The sequence below is a fragment of the Myxocyprinus asiaticus genome, chromosome 6 (assembly GCF_019703515.2).
Source record: "Myxocyprinus asiaticus isolate MX2 ecotype Aquarium Trade chromosome 6, UBuf_Myxa_2, whole genome shotgun sequence".
Classification (NCBI taxonomy): Eukaryota; Metazoa; Chordata; class Actinopteri; order Cypriniformes; family Catostomidae; genus Myxocyprinus; species Myxocyprinus asiaticus.
In genome coordinates, this window is record NC_059349.1 from 29,889,842 (window position 1) to 29,905,494 (window position 15,653).

At 38.6% G+C, this 15,653-nt stretch overlaps 1 protein-coding gene across 2 annotated transcripts in view; it reads right to left on the reverse strand.

The window, feature by feature from the left end:
- The window catches only part of LOC127442358 (cadherin-6-like), a 56,849-nt gene that overhangs the window by 26,436 nt on the left and 14,760 nt on the right, over positions 1-15,653 (reverse strand). For both annotated transcript variants that reach the window (XM_051700320.1, XM_051700319.1), the window contains exons 3-7: positions 13,267-13,561; positions 8,503-8,622; positions 6,642-6,815; positions 4,789-4,976; positions 2,372-2,622 (exon numbers count right to left, since the gene is read on the reverse strand). In XM_051700320.1, the coding sequence (XP_051556280.1) occupies positions 2,372-2,622; positions 4,789-4,976; positions 6,642-6,815; positions 8,503-8,622; positions 13,267-13,561 (1,028 nt within the window). The remainder of the gene's footprint in view (positions 1-2,371; positions 2,623-4,788; positions 4,977-6,641; positions 6,816-8,502; positions 8,623-13,266; positions 13,562-15,653) is intronic.

Consider the following 15,653-nt stretch of genomic DNA (forward strand, 5'->3'; position numbering starts at 1 on the left):
TTATCGAGCAAACATGTCTGTGGATGATGCAGTCAACATGGGATTGCATCATATCCTGCAACATCTGGACAGACCAGGGACATATGCAAGGATCCTTTTTTTGTGGACTTCAGTTCGGCTTTCAACACCATCATCCCAGCTATTCTCCGGACTAAACTACACCAACTCTCTGTTCCCATGTCTATCTGTCAGTGGATTACCAGCTTTCTGACGGACAGGCAGCAGCTTGTGAGACAGGGAAAACTCACTTCCAGCACCTGTACAATCAGCACTGGTGCCCCCCAGGGATGTGTGCTCTCCCCACTACTCTTCTCCCTCTACACCAATGACTGCATCGCCAAGGACCCCTCTGTCAAGCTCCTGAAGTTTGCAGATGACACCACTGTCATCGGCCTCATCCGAGATGACGATGAGTCTGCATACAGAAGGAAGGTTGAACAGCTGGCTGTCTGGTGCAGTCAAAACAACCTTGAGCCTAACAGGCTCAAAACGGTGGAGATCATTGTGGACTTTAGGAGGAAAACCCCAACACTGACCCCCCTCACCATTCTAAACAGCACTGTGGCAGCAGTGGAGTCATTCAGGTTCCTGGGCACTACCATCTCACAGGACCTGAAGTGGGAGACACACATTGACTCCATTGTGAAAAAGGCCCAGCAGAGGTTGTACTTCCTTCGCCAGTTGAGGAAGTTCAACCTGCCACAGGTGCTGCTGATACAGTTCTACTCAGCAGTCATTGAGTCTGTCCTCTGCACTTCAGTAACTGTCTATGAAATCAGACATCAGAAGACTACAAAGGACAATTCGGACTGCTGAGAGGATTATTGGTTGCCCCCTGCCCCCCCTTCAAAAACTATACACTTCCAGAGTGAGGACAAAGGCTGGAAAAATCACTCTGGACCCCACTCACCCTGCCCATTACCTTTTTGAACTGTTGCCTTCTGGCCGACACTTCAGAGATCTGAGCACCAGAACCGTCAGGCACAGGAACAGTTTTTCCCCCCATGCTATCCATCTCATGAACAGTTAAATTGCCCCATTGAGCAATAATTATGTGCAATACACAGTTTAGTCTTTTTTATATTTATCCAACACATCCAACCTCTTCTGCCATTTCATTCCTCTGAAAAAAAAAAAAAAAATATTTGCACTGTACATAACAGATAACAGATTTGTATTAGATTGAACTATGTATGTGTATGTGTGTATGTATGTGTGTGTCTGTGCGTGTATGTACGTATGTGTAGAACTATTTTTTTATTTTTTATTATTATCTATGTCTTGCTGCTGTTTTTGTATTGTTTTTGTATTGTTGTACACTGGAAACTCCTGTCACCAAGACAAATTCCTTGTATGTGTAAGCATACTTGGCAATAAAGCTGATTCTGATTCTGATATGTTAATGGTTTGGTTGTGTATTACAGTACATTCTGCACGAGCCTACAAGCTGTAATTCTCACTTCAAGATGCATTCCATTACACTTTTCCTAGTAGAAAGTTGTAAAATCAAAACTTTTAAAAACTTGATACGACACTGAATTCTCAAGCAGCCTAATTTATACTTAGAAAACTCCTGATGTTACAATAACAATGCAAAAAGCACTTACCAATTGCTTGAAGTGAAAATCAGCCCTCCTTTCCTGATTAATAAATTAAGCAATCACATGGTCATGCAGAACATCTCAGGTTTTTAAATCCATAAGGATCTCTTTCTCAATGGCAATAGAGGCAGTAATGACAGTCGACTCTTCAGCAAGATCTCGCCCTCTTCGCTTTCAAATTACGTCACTTAAAGCGTGATTGCGTCACTTAAGGCCAGCTAGAAGGCCTCAACAGGGACATATCCTAAAGATCACACCCACCAAGAACAAATAAATCAATCTGACTGGCTGATGAATCTGACAATCTGACTTAGATGCTCATTCATTTGCACTGTTGAGGAATTCTGAAGAAATTCTGAAGGCCTGAGGGGGTGGAGCTCAGACTCACGCGCTGCTTCCAGGATGTGATTTGTGAAACAGTTGTCACACTTTACTTGTAAGCATCAAGGAATAAATTCTGAATGGATAAACTTTTCGTTTTTCTCTATTTGTTTGTAGATTAATTAAGAGTGGAAAGCGATTAAAAATACGTAGGAAAAAAGGTGATTGAGAATGAAAGGATGAAAAATATTTATTTATTTGGCATGTTAGGCCAGCAGAAAAGGCTTTGCTGGCCCTGAAAATTCGCCACTGGTGTATTATGCTAATTACTAACAATGGGCCAATCAGGTGTGAATTTTGTGCAAGAACCCTTTTCTATGCACACTTTTATGCAATTATTAGTGAATGAGACCCATTGTGATGAGATGATATTAATGCAAGGTACTTACTTGACCGGACTGCGTCTTATGTCTGGGTCCACGGCACTGACTGATCCTAGGACGGTTCCCACAGCTGCGTCCTCTTTCACCTCTAAAATGTAATTGAATTTTTCAAATTGAGGGGGCTCATCCACATCCTCCACACTGACCCGGACTGTGGCCACGTCCTTAGCATCCAGGCTCAGGAAGCGCGGGTCTGGATGTGTGTTCTGCACTTGGATCTGAAGCGTGTATGATTTCTTTTTCTCATAGTCAAGAGGCTGCAATAGAAACATATTCACAGGAGTAAACAACCCACTCAGCCTTCGGGTCATGCATAATGCAAAAAAGTCCCTTCGTGTTATCCGTTGAAAAAGATTTATACTAAAAAACAAGCTCTTCAGACTTGCATGCAGGGTGTAAACTTAACTTTTTGCCACATCTGTGAATGGCGGGTGAACTGACAAAATGTACTGGCCAAATTTGACTTACCTGCCATGAAACTGTATTTTGCATTTCAACACTTTGTCCCTATGCTTGCAATTATTTTGTTGTTTTTGTTGTCAAACAACACAGGTCATTTTGTCACTCACAGCATCATAAACTCAGCAAAAAAAGAATCCAAATAACTTCACAGATCTTTATTGTAAAGGATTTAAAAAATGTTTTTCATGCTTGTTCAGTGAACCATAAACAATTAATGAACATGCACATGTGGAACGGTCGTTAAGACACCAACAGCTTACAGATGGTAGGAAATTAAGGTCACAGTTATAAAAACTTAGGACACTAAAGAGACCTTTCTACTGACTCTGAAAAACACCAAAAGAAAAATGCTCATCTGGTCCCTGCTCATCTGCGGGAACGTGCCTTATGCATGCTGCATGGAGGCATGAGGACTGCAGATGTGGCCAGGTCAATAATTTGCAATGTCCATACTGTGCGATGACTAAGACAGCGCTACAGGGAGATGGGAAGGACAGCTGATCGTCCTCACAGTGGCAGGCCACGTGTAACAACACCTGCACAAGATCGGTACATCCGAATATCACACCTGCAGGACAGGTACAGGATGGCAACAACAACTGCCTGAGTTACACCAGGAATGCACAATCCCTCCATCAGTGCTCAGACTGTCCGCAATAGGCTGAGAGAGGCTGGACTGAGGGCTTGTAGGCCTGTTGTAAGGCAGGTTTTTACCAGACATCACTAGCAACAACGTCGCCTATGGGCACAAACCCACCTTTGCTGGACCAGACAGGACTGGCAATAAGAGCTCTTCACTGACAAGTCGAGGTTTTGTCTCACCAGGGGTGATGGTTGGACTTGCGTTTATCGTCGAAGGAATGAGCGTTACACCGAGGCCTGTACTCTGGAGCGGGATCGATTTGGAGGTGGAGGGTCTGTCATGGTCTGGTGCGGTGTGTCACAGCATCATCGGACTGAGCTTGTTGTCACTGCAGGCAATCTCAGTCTCAATCTGGCAAATCTGGTGCAGTCCATGTGGAGGAGATGCAATGCATTACTTAATGCAGCTGGTGGCCACACCGGATACTGACTGTTACTTTTGATTTTGATACCCGCTTAGTTCAGGGACACATTATTCCATTTCTGTTAGTCACATGTCTGTGAAACTTGTTCAGTTTATGTCTTAGTTGTTGAATCTTTTTATGTTCATACAAATATTTACATGTTAAATTTGCTGAAAATAAAAGCAGTTGAAAGTGAGAGTACGTTTCTTTTTTTGCTGAGTTTATATGCAATTAGCCAGTTTCGGTCTCTCAGTGAAACAGCATTTTTCACAAAAACGTTCAGACACATTGCAATTTGGTTAATCATATTTTGGTGGCTTAAAGGAATAGTTCATCCAAAAATTAAAATTCTGTCAACATTTACTCACCTTCATGTTGTTCGAAAACCTGTATGACTTTCTTTCCTTCTGTAGAACATAAAAAGAAATGCGACTGTATGCAGAATGTTAGACTCAATCACCATTCATATCTTTTTTCCATACAATGAAAGTGAATGATGACTGAGGCTAACATTCTGCCCAACATCTCTTGTGTTCCACAGAAGACAGAAAGCAACATGAGGTTAAGTAAATGATGACAGATTTGTAATTTTTGGGTGAACTGTCCCCTTAATATTTCACATATGTGTCGCCACATGGAGATCCTTAAAAAAAAAAACTTTAGGCATCCCAAATAAACTTATGTTGGTAAATCTCCCACTGAGGTAGAAGTTGTTAAAAGACGTGCGAGTGGCAACAGATGTTTTCTTTCATAGACATAAGTTAGGGGTTAGACTATCGTTCTTCTCAATTTAAACCATGTATTATGGTACAAATTTACTTTTTGCATATGGTGCTTGTCGAGTGTTAAATTTGGATCCTGCTTGCATGCACTGATAGATATAAAATATAGTTTCAAAAGAAAAATCTTCTTTACCTTCTTAATGGTAAGTATGCCTTCTTGGTTATTCCGGTCTGTGATGATATCGAACATGTCTAGGCCATCTCCACCAACAACGGTGTAGTCCATCTCCGCATTTCTGCCGATGTCGGCATCCACAGCCCTTATCCTGCCAACTGATGCTCCCGCCTCAGTGAGCTCTGGAACGCTGAACTGATATATACCTGAGGAACATAATTTTCATGTCAGGGTTTGTTGCTCATATATACAGTATATATATACTGTATATATACTCACTGAGCACTTTATTAAGAACACTTGTACACCTACTTATTCATGTGATTATCTAATCAGCCAATTGTGTGGCAGCAGTGCAATGCATAAAATCATTCAGATACAGGTCAGGAACTTCAGTTAATGTTCACATCAACCATCAGAATGGGGGAAAAATGTGATCTAACTGATTTCGTCCGTGGCATGATTGTTGGTGCCAGATGGGCTGGTATGAGTAATTCTGTAACTGCTATTCTCCAGGGATTTTCATGCACAACAGTCTCTAGAGTTTACTCAGCATGGTTCCAAAAACAAAAAACATCCAATGAGCGGCAGTTCTACGGACAGAAACACCTTGTTTATGACAGAGGTCAACGGAGAATGGCCAGAATGGTTCGATCTGACAGAAAGGATACAGTAAATCAAATAGCCACTCTGTAAAATTGTAGTGAGCAGAATAGCATCTCAGAATGCATAACATGTCGAACCTTGAACAGATGGGCTACAACAGCAGAAGACCATGTTGAGCACTTTAATAGGACCATAGTGTTTCTAATAAAGTGTAAAATGAGTGTATACATAGTATATACTCTGTATATACTGTATAAACAAAGGAAGGGCTGGAATTTGGGTCCCCATGAGCACAACAGCTCTTTATATGTTGTGAGCAACACACAACCCTTGGTGCCACAGGTCTGACAATCTCACACATTTTTAAACTAAACCCTAATTAATTATTTTTTCTTGAGAGAGAATCAAATGTAAACACTTACAATAGCATGCTGGGAGATAATTTACATGTTTCTGAGTCCAGGTTGTAAAACTACATTAAGGATTCAGAGGAATGAGTCAAGTATGATTGTCTGCATTCAGAAATTAAATCAACATATCTGATAACCACAACTAAAACTGTTGCCAATTAAAGTCATTTTTAAAACTTCTTGACATACTCTTGGTGTGCCTCTATCACACTCTTTACTGTAATGAAAGGAAAACATGATAGATACTTTACTGTCTGTTATAAATCTGCTTTGGGCTCATAGCCTGCATTCCTCTGATTAACATGACAGAAATTCCAGGCATTTTCTATCTGCATGCAGGCTGTAAGAATAGAATATATTAAGAGAAACACAAGACAGTAACTGAGCTGTACCCACTCTGTCCATTTAATCAGGATTAACACACAGACCTCACGCAATTGGTGAAGTAGAGAATGTAAGCTTTGCCCCTAACCATTTTCCTTCACTCAACGGTCAAAAATTTATCCATTTTATCTTTTTTTTTTTTTAGGCTTGTAGGTTGCATTTCTTTGAATTTAATCATGGATTGTCTGACTTGCTATTTGCTTAGGTGTGTGCTGGTGTACTGTGATTAAACTGTAATTAAACTTAAACAAGAATCATCAGAAATATGGAACAAATGTCTTGTGCAAATATCAGTTTTCTGAAATTCACAGGTTTACATAATTTAAAGCAACTTACAGTCCATTCAAAGTATATGTTTTATCAGTTCATGATTTCCCTGGGAATCGAACCCATGACCTTGTTATTGCTAGTGCAGTGCTCTACCAGTTGAGCTAAAACAATAATGTGTCCAACAATTGAAAGCATGCTTACTTTGGGTGAAACGAGAGGGGTTATCATTGACATCGGTAAGGCTAATATTGACTGTGGTGCTGCCAGTTAAGCCGCCCTTTTGGCCGGCCATGTCCTTGGCTTCGATCACCACCTGGTAGTGCTCCCTCTGCTCTCTGTCCATGTCGGAAGGCCCCAAAGCTGTCCGAATTATGCCTGGGGGAAAGATGGTTTATTTTGATGTATGCATGTTTCATTAACATCCAGCCCAGTTTCTTACACTCCGAGATGGGTGACACCAGACTACTGTGGCAGCTGAGTCCTTTTTGTGTTTGAACAGAGCAGACCTAATTGTGTACATGCATTCAGACTGACATTTTGCTGCAGAAATTACTACAGGCAGTAGATGCTGACTGAGAGAGATTGCTGCAGGTACTGAAGAAACAAGACCTTGGATTGTTAAGAGCAGTGTTTTACAAGCAAAACCATTCTGATCTCAAGCACTAACAGAGTAAGACACCATAGGACCTGAAAATAAAAGGCAACCTTTTTTTATTTTTCTAACCTTGTTCTTTTTTTTTTATTTTTTTTTCAATTTTGTTTTCTAACAAGTTATATTAAACACTGTAAAATGTGGATATGTGCAGTTTTTACCATAATGAGCTATTTCTACTTGATCTAACCCTTAAGAATGACCACTGATGTAATCTAATGAAGTCAGGTTGGGTCAGACATATTTAATAATAGTTTTGACTTGAATAAAATCAGTTAATTTAGATGTTACCACACAAAGCACATTATTTAAGTTAAATGACAAATAATTTAATTTTGGGGGTTTAAAATAATCCACATAAAAATGCCTCTATTTTTTTTAATTTTTTTTCTAATTTGAATTTGTTAGTTTTTGTATTACAAAATTTACATTATCAGCATAAAGTTTTGAGTGTAAAATGTACATGTATTTAAGAATGTCTTAGTATTTGATATGTTCCCTTTTGCTTTCAGGAATGCATGCAGTCAAGCTGTCATGAACTCCACGAGTTTGTACAAAACAAAGCACACAAGATGGAAATCTTGTTTGCTTTAATCAAAGAAATGAATTCTGACCTTTTGTGAAAAGGAGTTAAATTGGTCAATTTCCCAAATTTGCTTCTTGTTTAGTGACCTAGAAATTGTGCAGAATCCATGTCTTATTTATTTAACATAATGGTTCTTTGTTTATTTTCATAATTCTAAAAGTTTCCATTTATTTCCATGTTTAAATTAGATAATGATTCTCAGATTTTCAATGTGGACTCAAACATATGATCCCCACTGTATCATCCCACACATAATGTACAAGTGTACAACAGTAATCATTTAATATTAATGATGATAAATGTTCTGAAAATCAGAACATTGCACATTAAATATGAATATGCTGGATGTCTCTGATAGCTCAAAAAGGCAAAAGATAAATCCAGTCATTTATGTAAGTCATTAAGGATCCAGGCCCTGCTGTGTCTTTGAATGACACAAATATTCCCAGATTAACCCCCACCTCTAATGAATATCCATTTTTTGGTTTTAGGATTTATGTGCTCTGGTGTGACATGGACATCATTGTTTCGCATCCCATCTGGGCTAAAGCATATAAGTGTTAAGCTGAACACTAATCTGCCATGGGAGCTTTTGTGTTTCTATTTCTCTTTTGTTTAAACAAAGACCTTTGTGGGAAATGTTCCAGGGCACACATTAGCAATGATTAAACTTGCTGGGCAAATTCACTTGGCTAAAATGCTTGAGTGGTAGAGCTGCAGCGCATGCCAGATTTGAAATAATATACAGATACTCACACTCTCTGTGTCTATCGCCCAATCTCTGAGAAGACTGATTATGATATAACAGCTCAAAGTGGACTGACCTGTATTTGGTTCTACAGAGAAGTATGGGTGACCCTGGCTGATGCTGTAGATCAGCTTTGCACTGTAGCCAAACATTTCATCATCTGCATCCTGGGCAGTAACTTGAGTGACATAAGTGCCTGAGGAAAAAAATAAAATAAATATCAATAAGAAATTAATTATGATATGCAGAAAGCAGAATAACAACAAATATTGGATCAGTTACAACATTAGGCTACTTTCTTTTACTATATTATTCAAAAGGTAGTTCTGGTCGTCTAATCTGATTGGACATGCAGCATTCCAAGAGTACTGATTTTACGTAAAATGGCATAGGGACAGTTCACTGTTTGTGTCACTCCACTTGTCTGTGTTTGCAGCTGTATGTGCTTTCTCTGCGACATGCAATGTTTGATCCTGATTTGGATTCATTTGGTACTATTTTCATTAGTGGAGCAAAAATAGAAAAGAATAAGTGGCAATATTGTACCTAAAAATGTAAATCTATTTATAGAAAGGTTGTATAAAAAAATCACAGAAGCAATTGTCCTGTTATACTGAATATCAGCATGGATTCAATATATTCAGTTCAACAGCACTCTTGTTTTTGTGATATTGCAGTGTTTCCCCTATGTGCATTTTGCAGCGGCGCTGTGCTACTGCTGAATTATGAGCACCGCTGTTGGGATTTCACGTTCATTTAATATTCTTGACGCAACATAATGCTTGCCAGCCCCAGTCAGCTGTGCACTTTGTACACTGCGAAAGAGACCCTACCACATACACACAAATACACGTACTTACTCACAGTGACGTCACCACATAACAACACGTGTCAAACTCGCTTCATTTCAAGTGGCACGCAAGCTTATTTCTGAAATGTAGGATGGCAGGGGATCGCAACGTTTCACTGAATAATCAGTTAGCGCTTTCTTCGTGAATATAAATGAGCCTTCCCCTGTCATCTGTATGTTTTGGAGTGCATTTTGCTCGCTTCAAAAGCAGAATGAAACAGCGCTACACGGGTCAATTATTAACAAGGCTTCATCATAGAAGCACGAGGGCAGAGTAGATGCGGTAATTCAGGGACAGGTCTCAACAGCACAGTCTATTATAAATGTGCTTGTGAACCAGTGAGATGCGTGGCGGGGACTGCAAAACCCGTTGAAATAATTTTTATCACACTACATAAGATACCCGTTTAAAAAACTCTTATGTCTCGGTGATGAAACTAGTTTAAAACAAACAGCCCCCACATTCTAAACGGCACTGACAAAGAAAACATAAATTAGAAGGCTTTTCAATTCACAGATCACAACGCTTACAAAAATGTACCATGGATTTACTGTGGTGACACTGTACCGTATTACCTATGGTAGCTGTGGCAGAAAAATTTTCTAAATGTATTTAGACTGCTGATTTTTCATTACAAAAATGCCATAGTTCTATATATAGAACCCATAGTTACTAACCATGGTAGTGAGGAGTCATGCATGGTTTTACATGGTTACCATGAACTATTACAATTACAAATATCATTGTTAAAACTATGGATACTATGGAAGAACTATGGTGCATTTTCTTTATTATGGACCAAGCTATCAGTTTTCCATCTGTGTAAAATCTGTACTCTTGTAATGCTCACTGATTGAAGGAAAATGTAAGTTGTTTTGTTTGACTTCATAAATTCCAAGACATGGTTGTAGTTTAATTAGTAGGAGCCTGACGAAAGGAATCTGTAAACAGGGTATCTGCAGGTTCGAAGGAATGAAATTCAAGACTTTTTAAGACTTTTTAAGGCCAAATAAAAGACAAATTTAAGACCACTTTCGCAATAAAAATACACATTAATTCATTAGCTGGTAAATACAAAACCACTGAGGCTACTTGAATGTCTCTGGACGTGTTTTTTTTATTTTTTTTATTTTATATTTTATTGTGCATTTATGTGTTAATAAGTTAATACAACATTAAAACTCTAAATGAAATCATTAAGAATGCATGTAGCCTAAAGGATGTAGCCTATATTGTGACCCTTCTCTTTAGTCACTTGCTTTCCAGCAAGACGTGATGCAATAGACCAATGCTTTGGCAATGTCACCACTTATGTCAAACACGGAAGTGGTGGCAAAAACCATGTACAAAAAATAAACTTTTGTTGGATTACATTGTTGAAAAATGATTCCGAGGGCTCTAGTTGACTGCTGTGGCTTCAAGATCATCAACAGAGCTGACTGGACTGAGGAGATTGTTTCAACACAACTTTGCAGCATAAATTTATAGCGAACATGATTACATGTTTGTTATTAACTCATATCATTATAGTAACTGTATCATTAAGAATATGTTTGTATTTATGATGGTTTTGTGTCATACTTTCATTTAATCCTCTTATCTGTCAAATCTAACAAATCAGCGGGCTTTCTGCCACCACTTACTGTAAATAAGAGGATTGGTCTATAGACCTTATTCACAGTAGAGCCATGTTTGATTTTTAATGGGAATGGAAACGAGGCTGTGAGGGATAGACTTACCATTTCTTCAATGGCATGCATGGTGTAAATCTGTAAAAAGCTCCAATATCCAAACTGATTTTCCACAACTCATGTTGTCTGGAGTTTTTTGTCTACTGAGTGTCCTTGAAAATATATTTTTTCAATGTTTTGTACACGGAACGATCCAAAAACACTTTAAACTGCAGTACATCTCATCGAAGAGACTGTACATCTATCCCGCACAGCCTTGTTGTCATTGTCGTTAAAAAAGATATCGCTGCTGTGAATAAGGTCTAGCATGTGCTGAATAACATTTATATTTTTTTTCTTGGCAGATACTTTTAACAAATACTTTAACAGGTAGTTAAAGGGCAGTTCATTTAAAAATGAAATTTCTGTCATCACTGTTCACCCTTGAGTCTGTATGAATTTTTCTCTGCCATGGAACAAAAAAGGAGATGTTAAGCAAAATGTTTAGTCACAGTCACCGTTCACTGTCACTGCATCTTGTTTTTCATTCAATGAAAGTGAATGGCAACTGAAACTCCCTAATATCTCCTTTTGATATCCACTGAAATAAGAAAGTCATACAGGTTTGCAACAGCATAAAGGTAAGTGATGACAATTTTCATTTTTGAGTGAAATATCTCAAATAAAAACCCATCAGTTACCTTAAAAATGCCCGTTTAAAGTTGACAAGAAGTATTGAAAATGTTAACAGATTAAATTATGAAAGAGAAGGAGAGGGAGAGATGCTTTGCTGTTGTTTTCCCCCGATTGGTCTGAGTAACTCGCAGCATCATGCAGGCTGCTCTGTCTTGTCTGTCTGTGCGCAGTCAGTGTCCTCTTTGCTCCGCGACGTTATCACTGCGTGAGAAAAGGGACGTGTGGCGTGAGAGCGTGAGAACAGTGTCAATTGCGTTGGCAGCCCTACATCTAGAGAGATGGAGATGAGAGATATAACAGGTGTAAATCTGCAGCTGAGTAGTTCTGTTAGCTTTACAATTATTGTCAAAGGTAGTGTAAAATAAGGAAGCGCAACGACCAACCTCACGCGCTTGCAAATTGTAATGTTGACCGCTTTGTCGATTATAAGCAGGAGCGACAGTTAGAGACGCAAAATAATGCCATTTGCATTTCGGATTAACGGGTTTATAAAGGTTTAAACATGTGTAACATCGTAAGTTCAGTAAAAATGCACTTCCCTGCACACGCTCACACTAAACTCAAGCTTCAGCTGCTAAATGCACGAGAGAGAGAGAGTAGAGAGAGAGAGAGAGAGAGAGAGAGAGATGATTTTGACTCAGCTGTTTTTTGCGTGTCCTCTATTCACGCCCCAAAATTTAAGACCTCAGCAAACGTAATTTAAGACTTCTTGTAATTTATTTAAGATATTTAAGACTTTTTAAGGCCTTAAATTTTAAAAAGTAAATTTAACACTTTTTAAGACTTTTTAAGGACCTGCGAATACCCTGGTAAAGAAGACCCAACTTAGTCACACTGTCAGAATATTTCAATTTTCAGATGTTACTGTTGTTAATATCATAATTTTCATCTGCATCCCAACCTCAAAATCAATGCTGTACTGTCAAATGTGTATTTCAATGCACATAACATGTAATATTATTTGCATGGGTGCTATCAAAGCAGGTGCTGGCGCCACATTTTCAACAGGCCCTTTAAGGGCACAAATAAACCGTGATGTGGCCTAGGCTGAAATTGAGTTTGACATCCCTGTTTTAATCTATTCTTCGACCAACATGTGTTAATATGGGTCCGGTGTCCGGACGTGCGCACAACAGCACTGCTGCTGAAAACAAATCCTATGGGAAACACTGTATTGCTAAATTAACCAGTATCAGGGTGAAATGAACACCCACCACCAGCCAAATATGAGTGCTTTTTGTGAAGTGGCGGGTCATTTTGCTTATCAGCCAGCCAATGGGCCGGTACAACCTGTAGTGCATCTCAGATTGATAGTAAAACGAACAAAAAAGCCAAGGTTCACTTTCAAGGTCTCAATTCATAGATAACTGTGCTCTAATTTGGTCCACTTAAAGAGGTCTTTGCAAGTTTGGTGTATTTCAAATAGTGAGCTATTTTATATATTTGAAATGTAAAAATAAAATGTCTTGAAAAAAACAAAACAATTAAAAGCCAGTAAAATGGGCCATTCACTATACACTTTGGTGCTGGTGGGCAAAAAAGTTAATTTCCCACCCTAGCAGTATTTTCCATCATTCATTTGATTTTAAATGCTTGCTTTGCTTGAAAGCTGATGGAACTTACCAATATGTGACCTCTCAGGTACGGATGCTGTATAAGTTTCCTTGTCGAACTTCGGCTCATTGTCATTGATGTCATGTAATTTGACAATAAACTCTGTTTCTGGCTCCAGCGGGACACCGGTTTTCTTGTTCACAGCCTGAGCTCGGAGAGAGTAGAACGGTTTCTCTTCTCTGTCCAGGCTCCTGGTAGCATGCAGATCACCTGAGTTGGCATCTATCACAAAGATTGTCCCCGCACCTTCACCTGAAAGAACGTATATTACCGTGCCATCTCCTCTATCCATATCTGAGTGAAGCTGTTGAGAGGAAGCAATTCATGCATTTCATCAGCACCTCCGCTCATTCTCCATTTGATAAGGCTCATGAATATGTATTGCATTCGATATTCTGGGTGCATTCAATATCCGTTGTTTTTGGAGAAATAAAACAATGAATAAATACTACAGGGAAAGCTAGTAATAGACAGGTACTCCTTGGTAAATACGTATGTGAAAATGAATCCTTGTGGAATTGAATTCTGAGGGCATATCAAATGAAAGTACAACACATTGAATGTGCAATCAAGGTGAATGCACGGCTATTACGAACAGTGACACTTCCACATGGTATCTCTCTGTGCAAGCACGTTTTTCTGATATTCATGAGGCAAAATAAAATTTTCTACATCTAGTCTTTAAAAGATGTATGTTTGAAGCACACCTAAAGGTTTTGAATTCGTTATATTCACTATAATAAAAAGAAAGAATTGAATTAATTGATAGAAGCTTCATCTTTTAGAGGTAAATGTGATTTGATTATCTTTGTCAATGACAACTGATAGAAGATTGAATGAGTTATTTGATACTTCGCTCTGCTTGAAAGAGCCGCTTTGTTACAGTAAAATAGTGTAGTGAAATACAAAAGACCATTCATAACAATGGCGCTTCACGATTTTCCCCATGAACATTTTAGAAATGGCTGATTCTACTCCACATTACTAGTACATGATCCAGTCACATAACATTCAGAATATGGGAGCTTTGTGAATTCTGCACTTACAACATCTCACATGAACAATCCACTGGATTGTGACCCTGTGTGGAGCTTTATTATAAAACAAATAGTTCCAACACTAAATTCCTATTGAATGAGTCGCATTAGTGTCTTCAAGGACCATTCATTCAAAGCCATTCAAGGACGTGTGTTACAGTGATTTTACCACAGTAAGGGGGATCTTAGGTACTCTGCTTCAATGAGTGCCTATGAACACCTGTTTTCACATGATAAAATCACAGTGACGCAACCCTTTTCATGGCTTATTGCTTTACAATATCTAAGCCAGTGGTTCTTTAACTTTTCAGGCCAAGTAGCTACCACCTTTGATCAAATCAGAACATCCTAGTAACACCTAGTCACATAATGTTCCCCCTAATCTTTTTAGCATTGAGCAAATTAACTTCTCTGAGTGCAAGCCAAAAGCCCAAAACATCCTCTACGAAAGTACATGAACGCAGATGCTTTTAGCTATGCAAGCTTGATTTTTTGTATTATCGTCAACTATTGTCATGATGGAGCAACATATGCAGAGCAATATATTTATAGCAATTTAACTGAAAAATAACACATCCGGTTTATGGCACAAACTTTTGAAAGTAACTCTATTATCAACTTGAGTGCTGAGGTTTGTTACCGCGACAGTAATGCATGAATGCATGTCATCTGTGTTCAATCGGACCACCAGTTCACAATTCATTGGCCAAGCGCTCGCATCTGCGTTCACATACTTGGGTAAAGTACGTTTCTGGCCTAAGTGAGCAACATAATACCATATTTTGATAGACTTTCCATCAGTCCCTTGACTAGTGCTTTTGCAGATATCAGACCAGAAAATAGGCAATGTAGCCAAACTTAAAACAAAATCAGAGCATTCTTTAATTTCACTTTCAGAAAATCAAGTATCTAGACATTTAGTGCAAACAGAATAATATCTCACTTTTAGTTGTTTGTTTTGGTCTCTTTTTTAAGCATGGTCTAAAGTTGTGGTGCATGCACACATGCAGACAGAGACTATTTAGCCCAAGATGGACCATGTGTACTAAAATTAATGTGAGAAATTGGAACACCCAATATGTGCCTTATAGGTAAAAGAGTCAATCACTTTTAGATACAGACATTGCCTGTCAGTGACTTCGAGAACGTGCATGCGCATTACCTGGACCAACCTGACAAATAGAGTTTTAGTGTGATCTAAGCTAAAGAAGCATTATTTATGATCCCATTGTTGTAAGATTTTATTGCTGATTTGAAAAGTAAAAAAAAAAATAAAAAAAAATCGTAATCTTGGCCAATCGTTTAGAAGATTTTGGTATTTCCCCTATCAAGTAGGTAGGAGCTGCTATCTTTCATTCT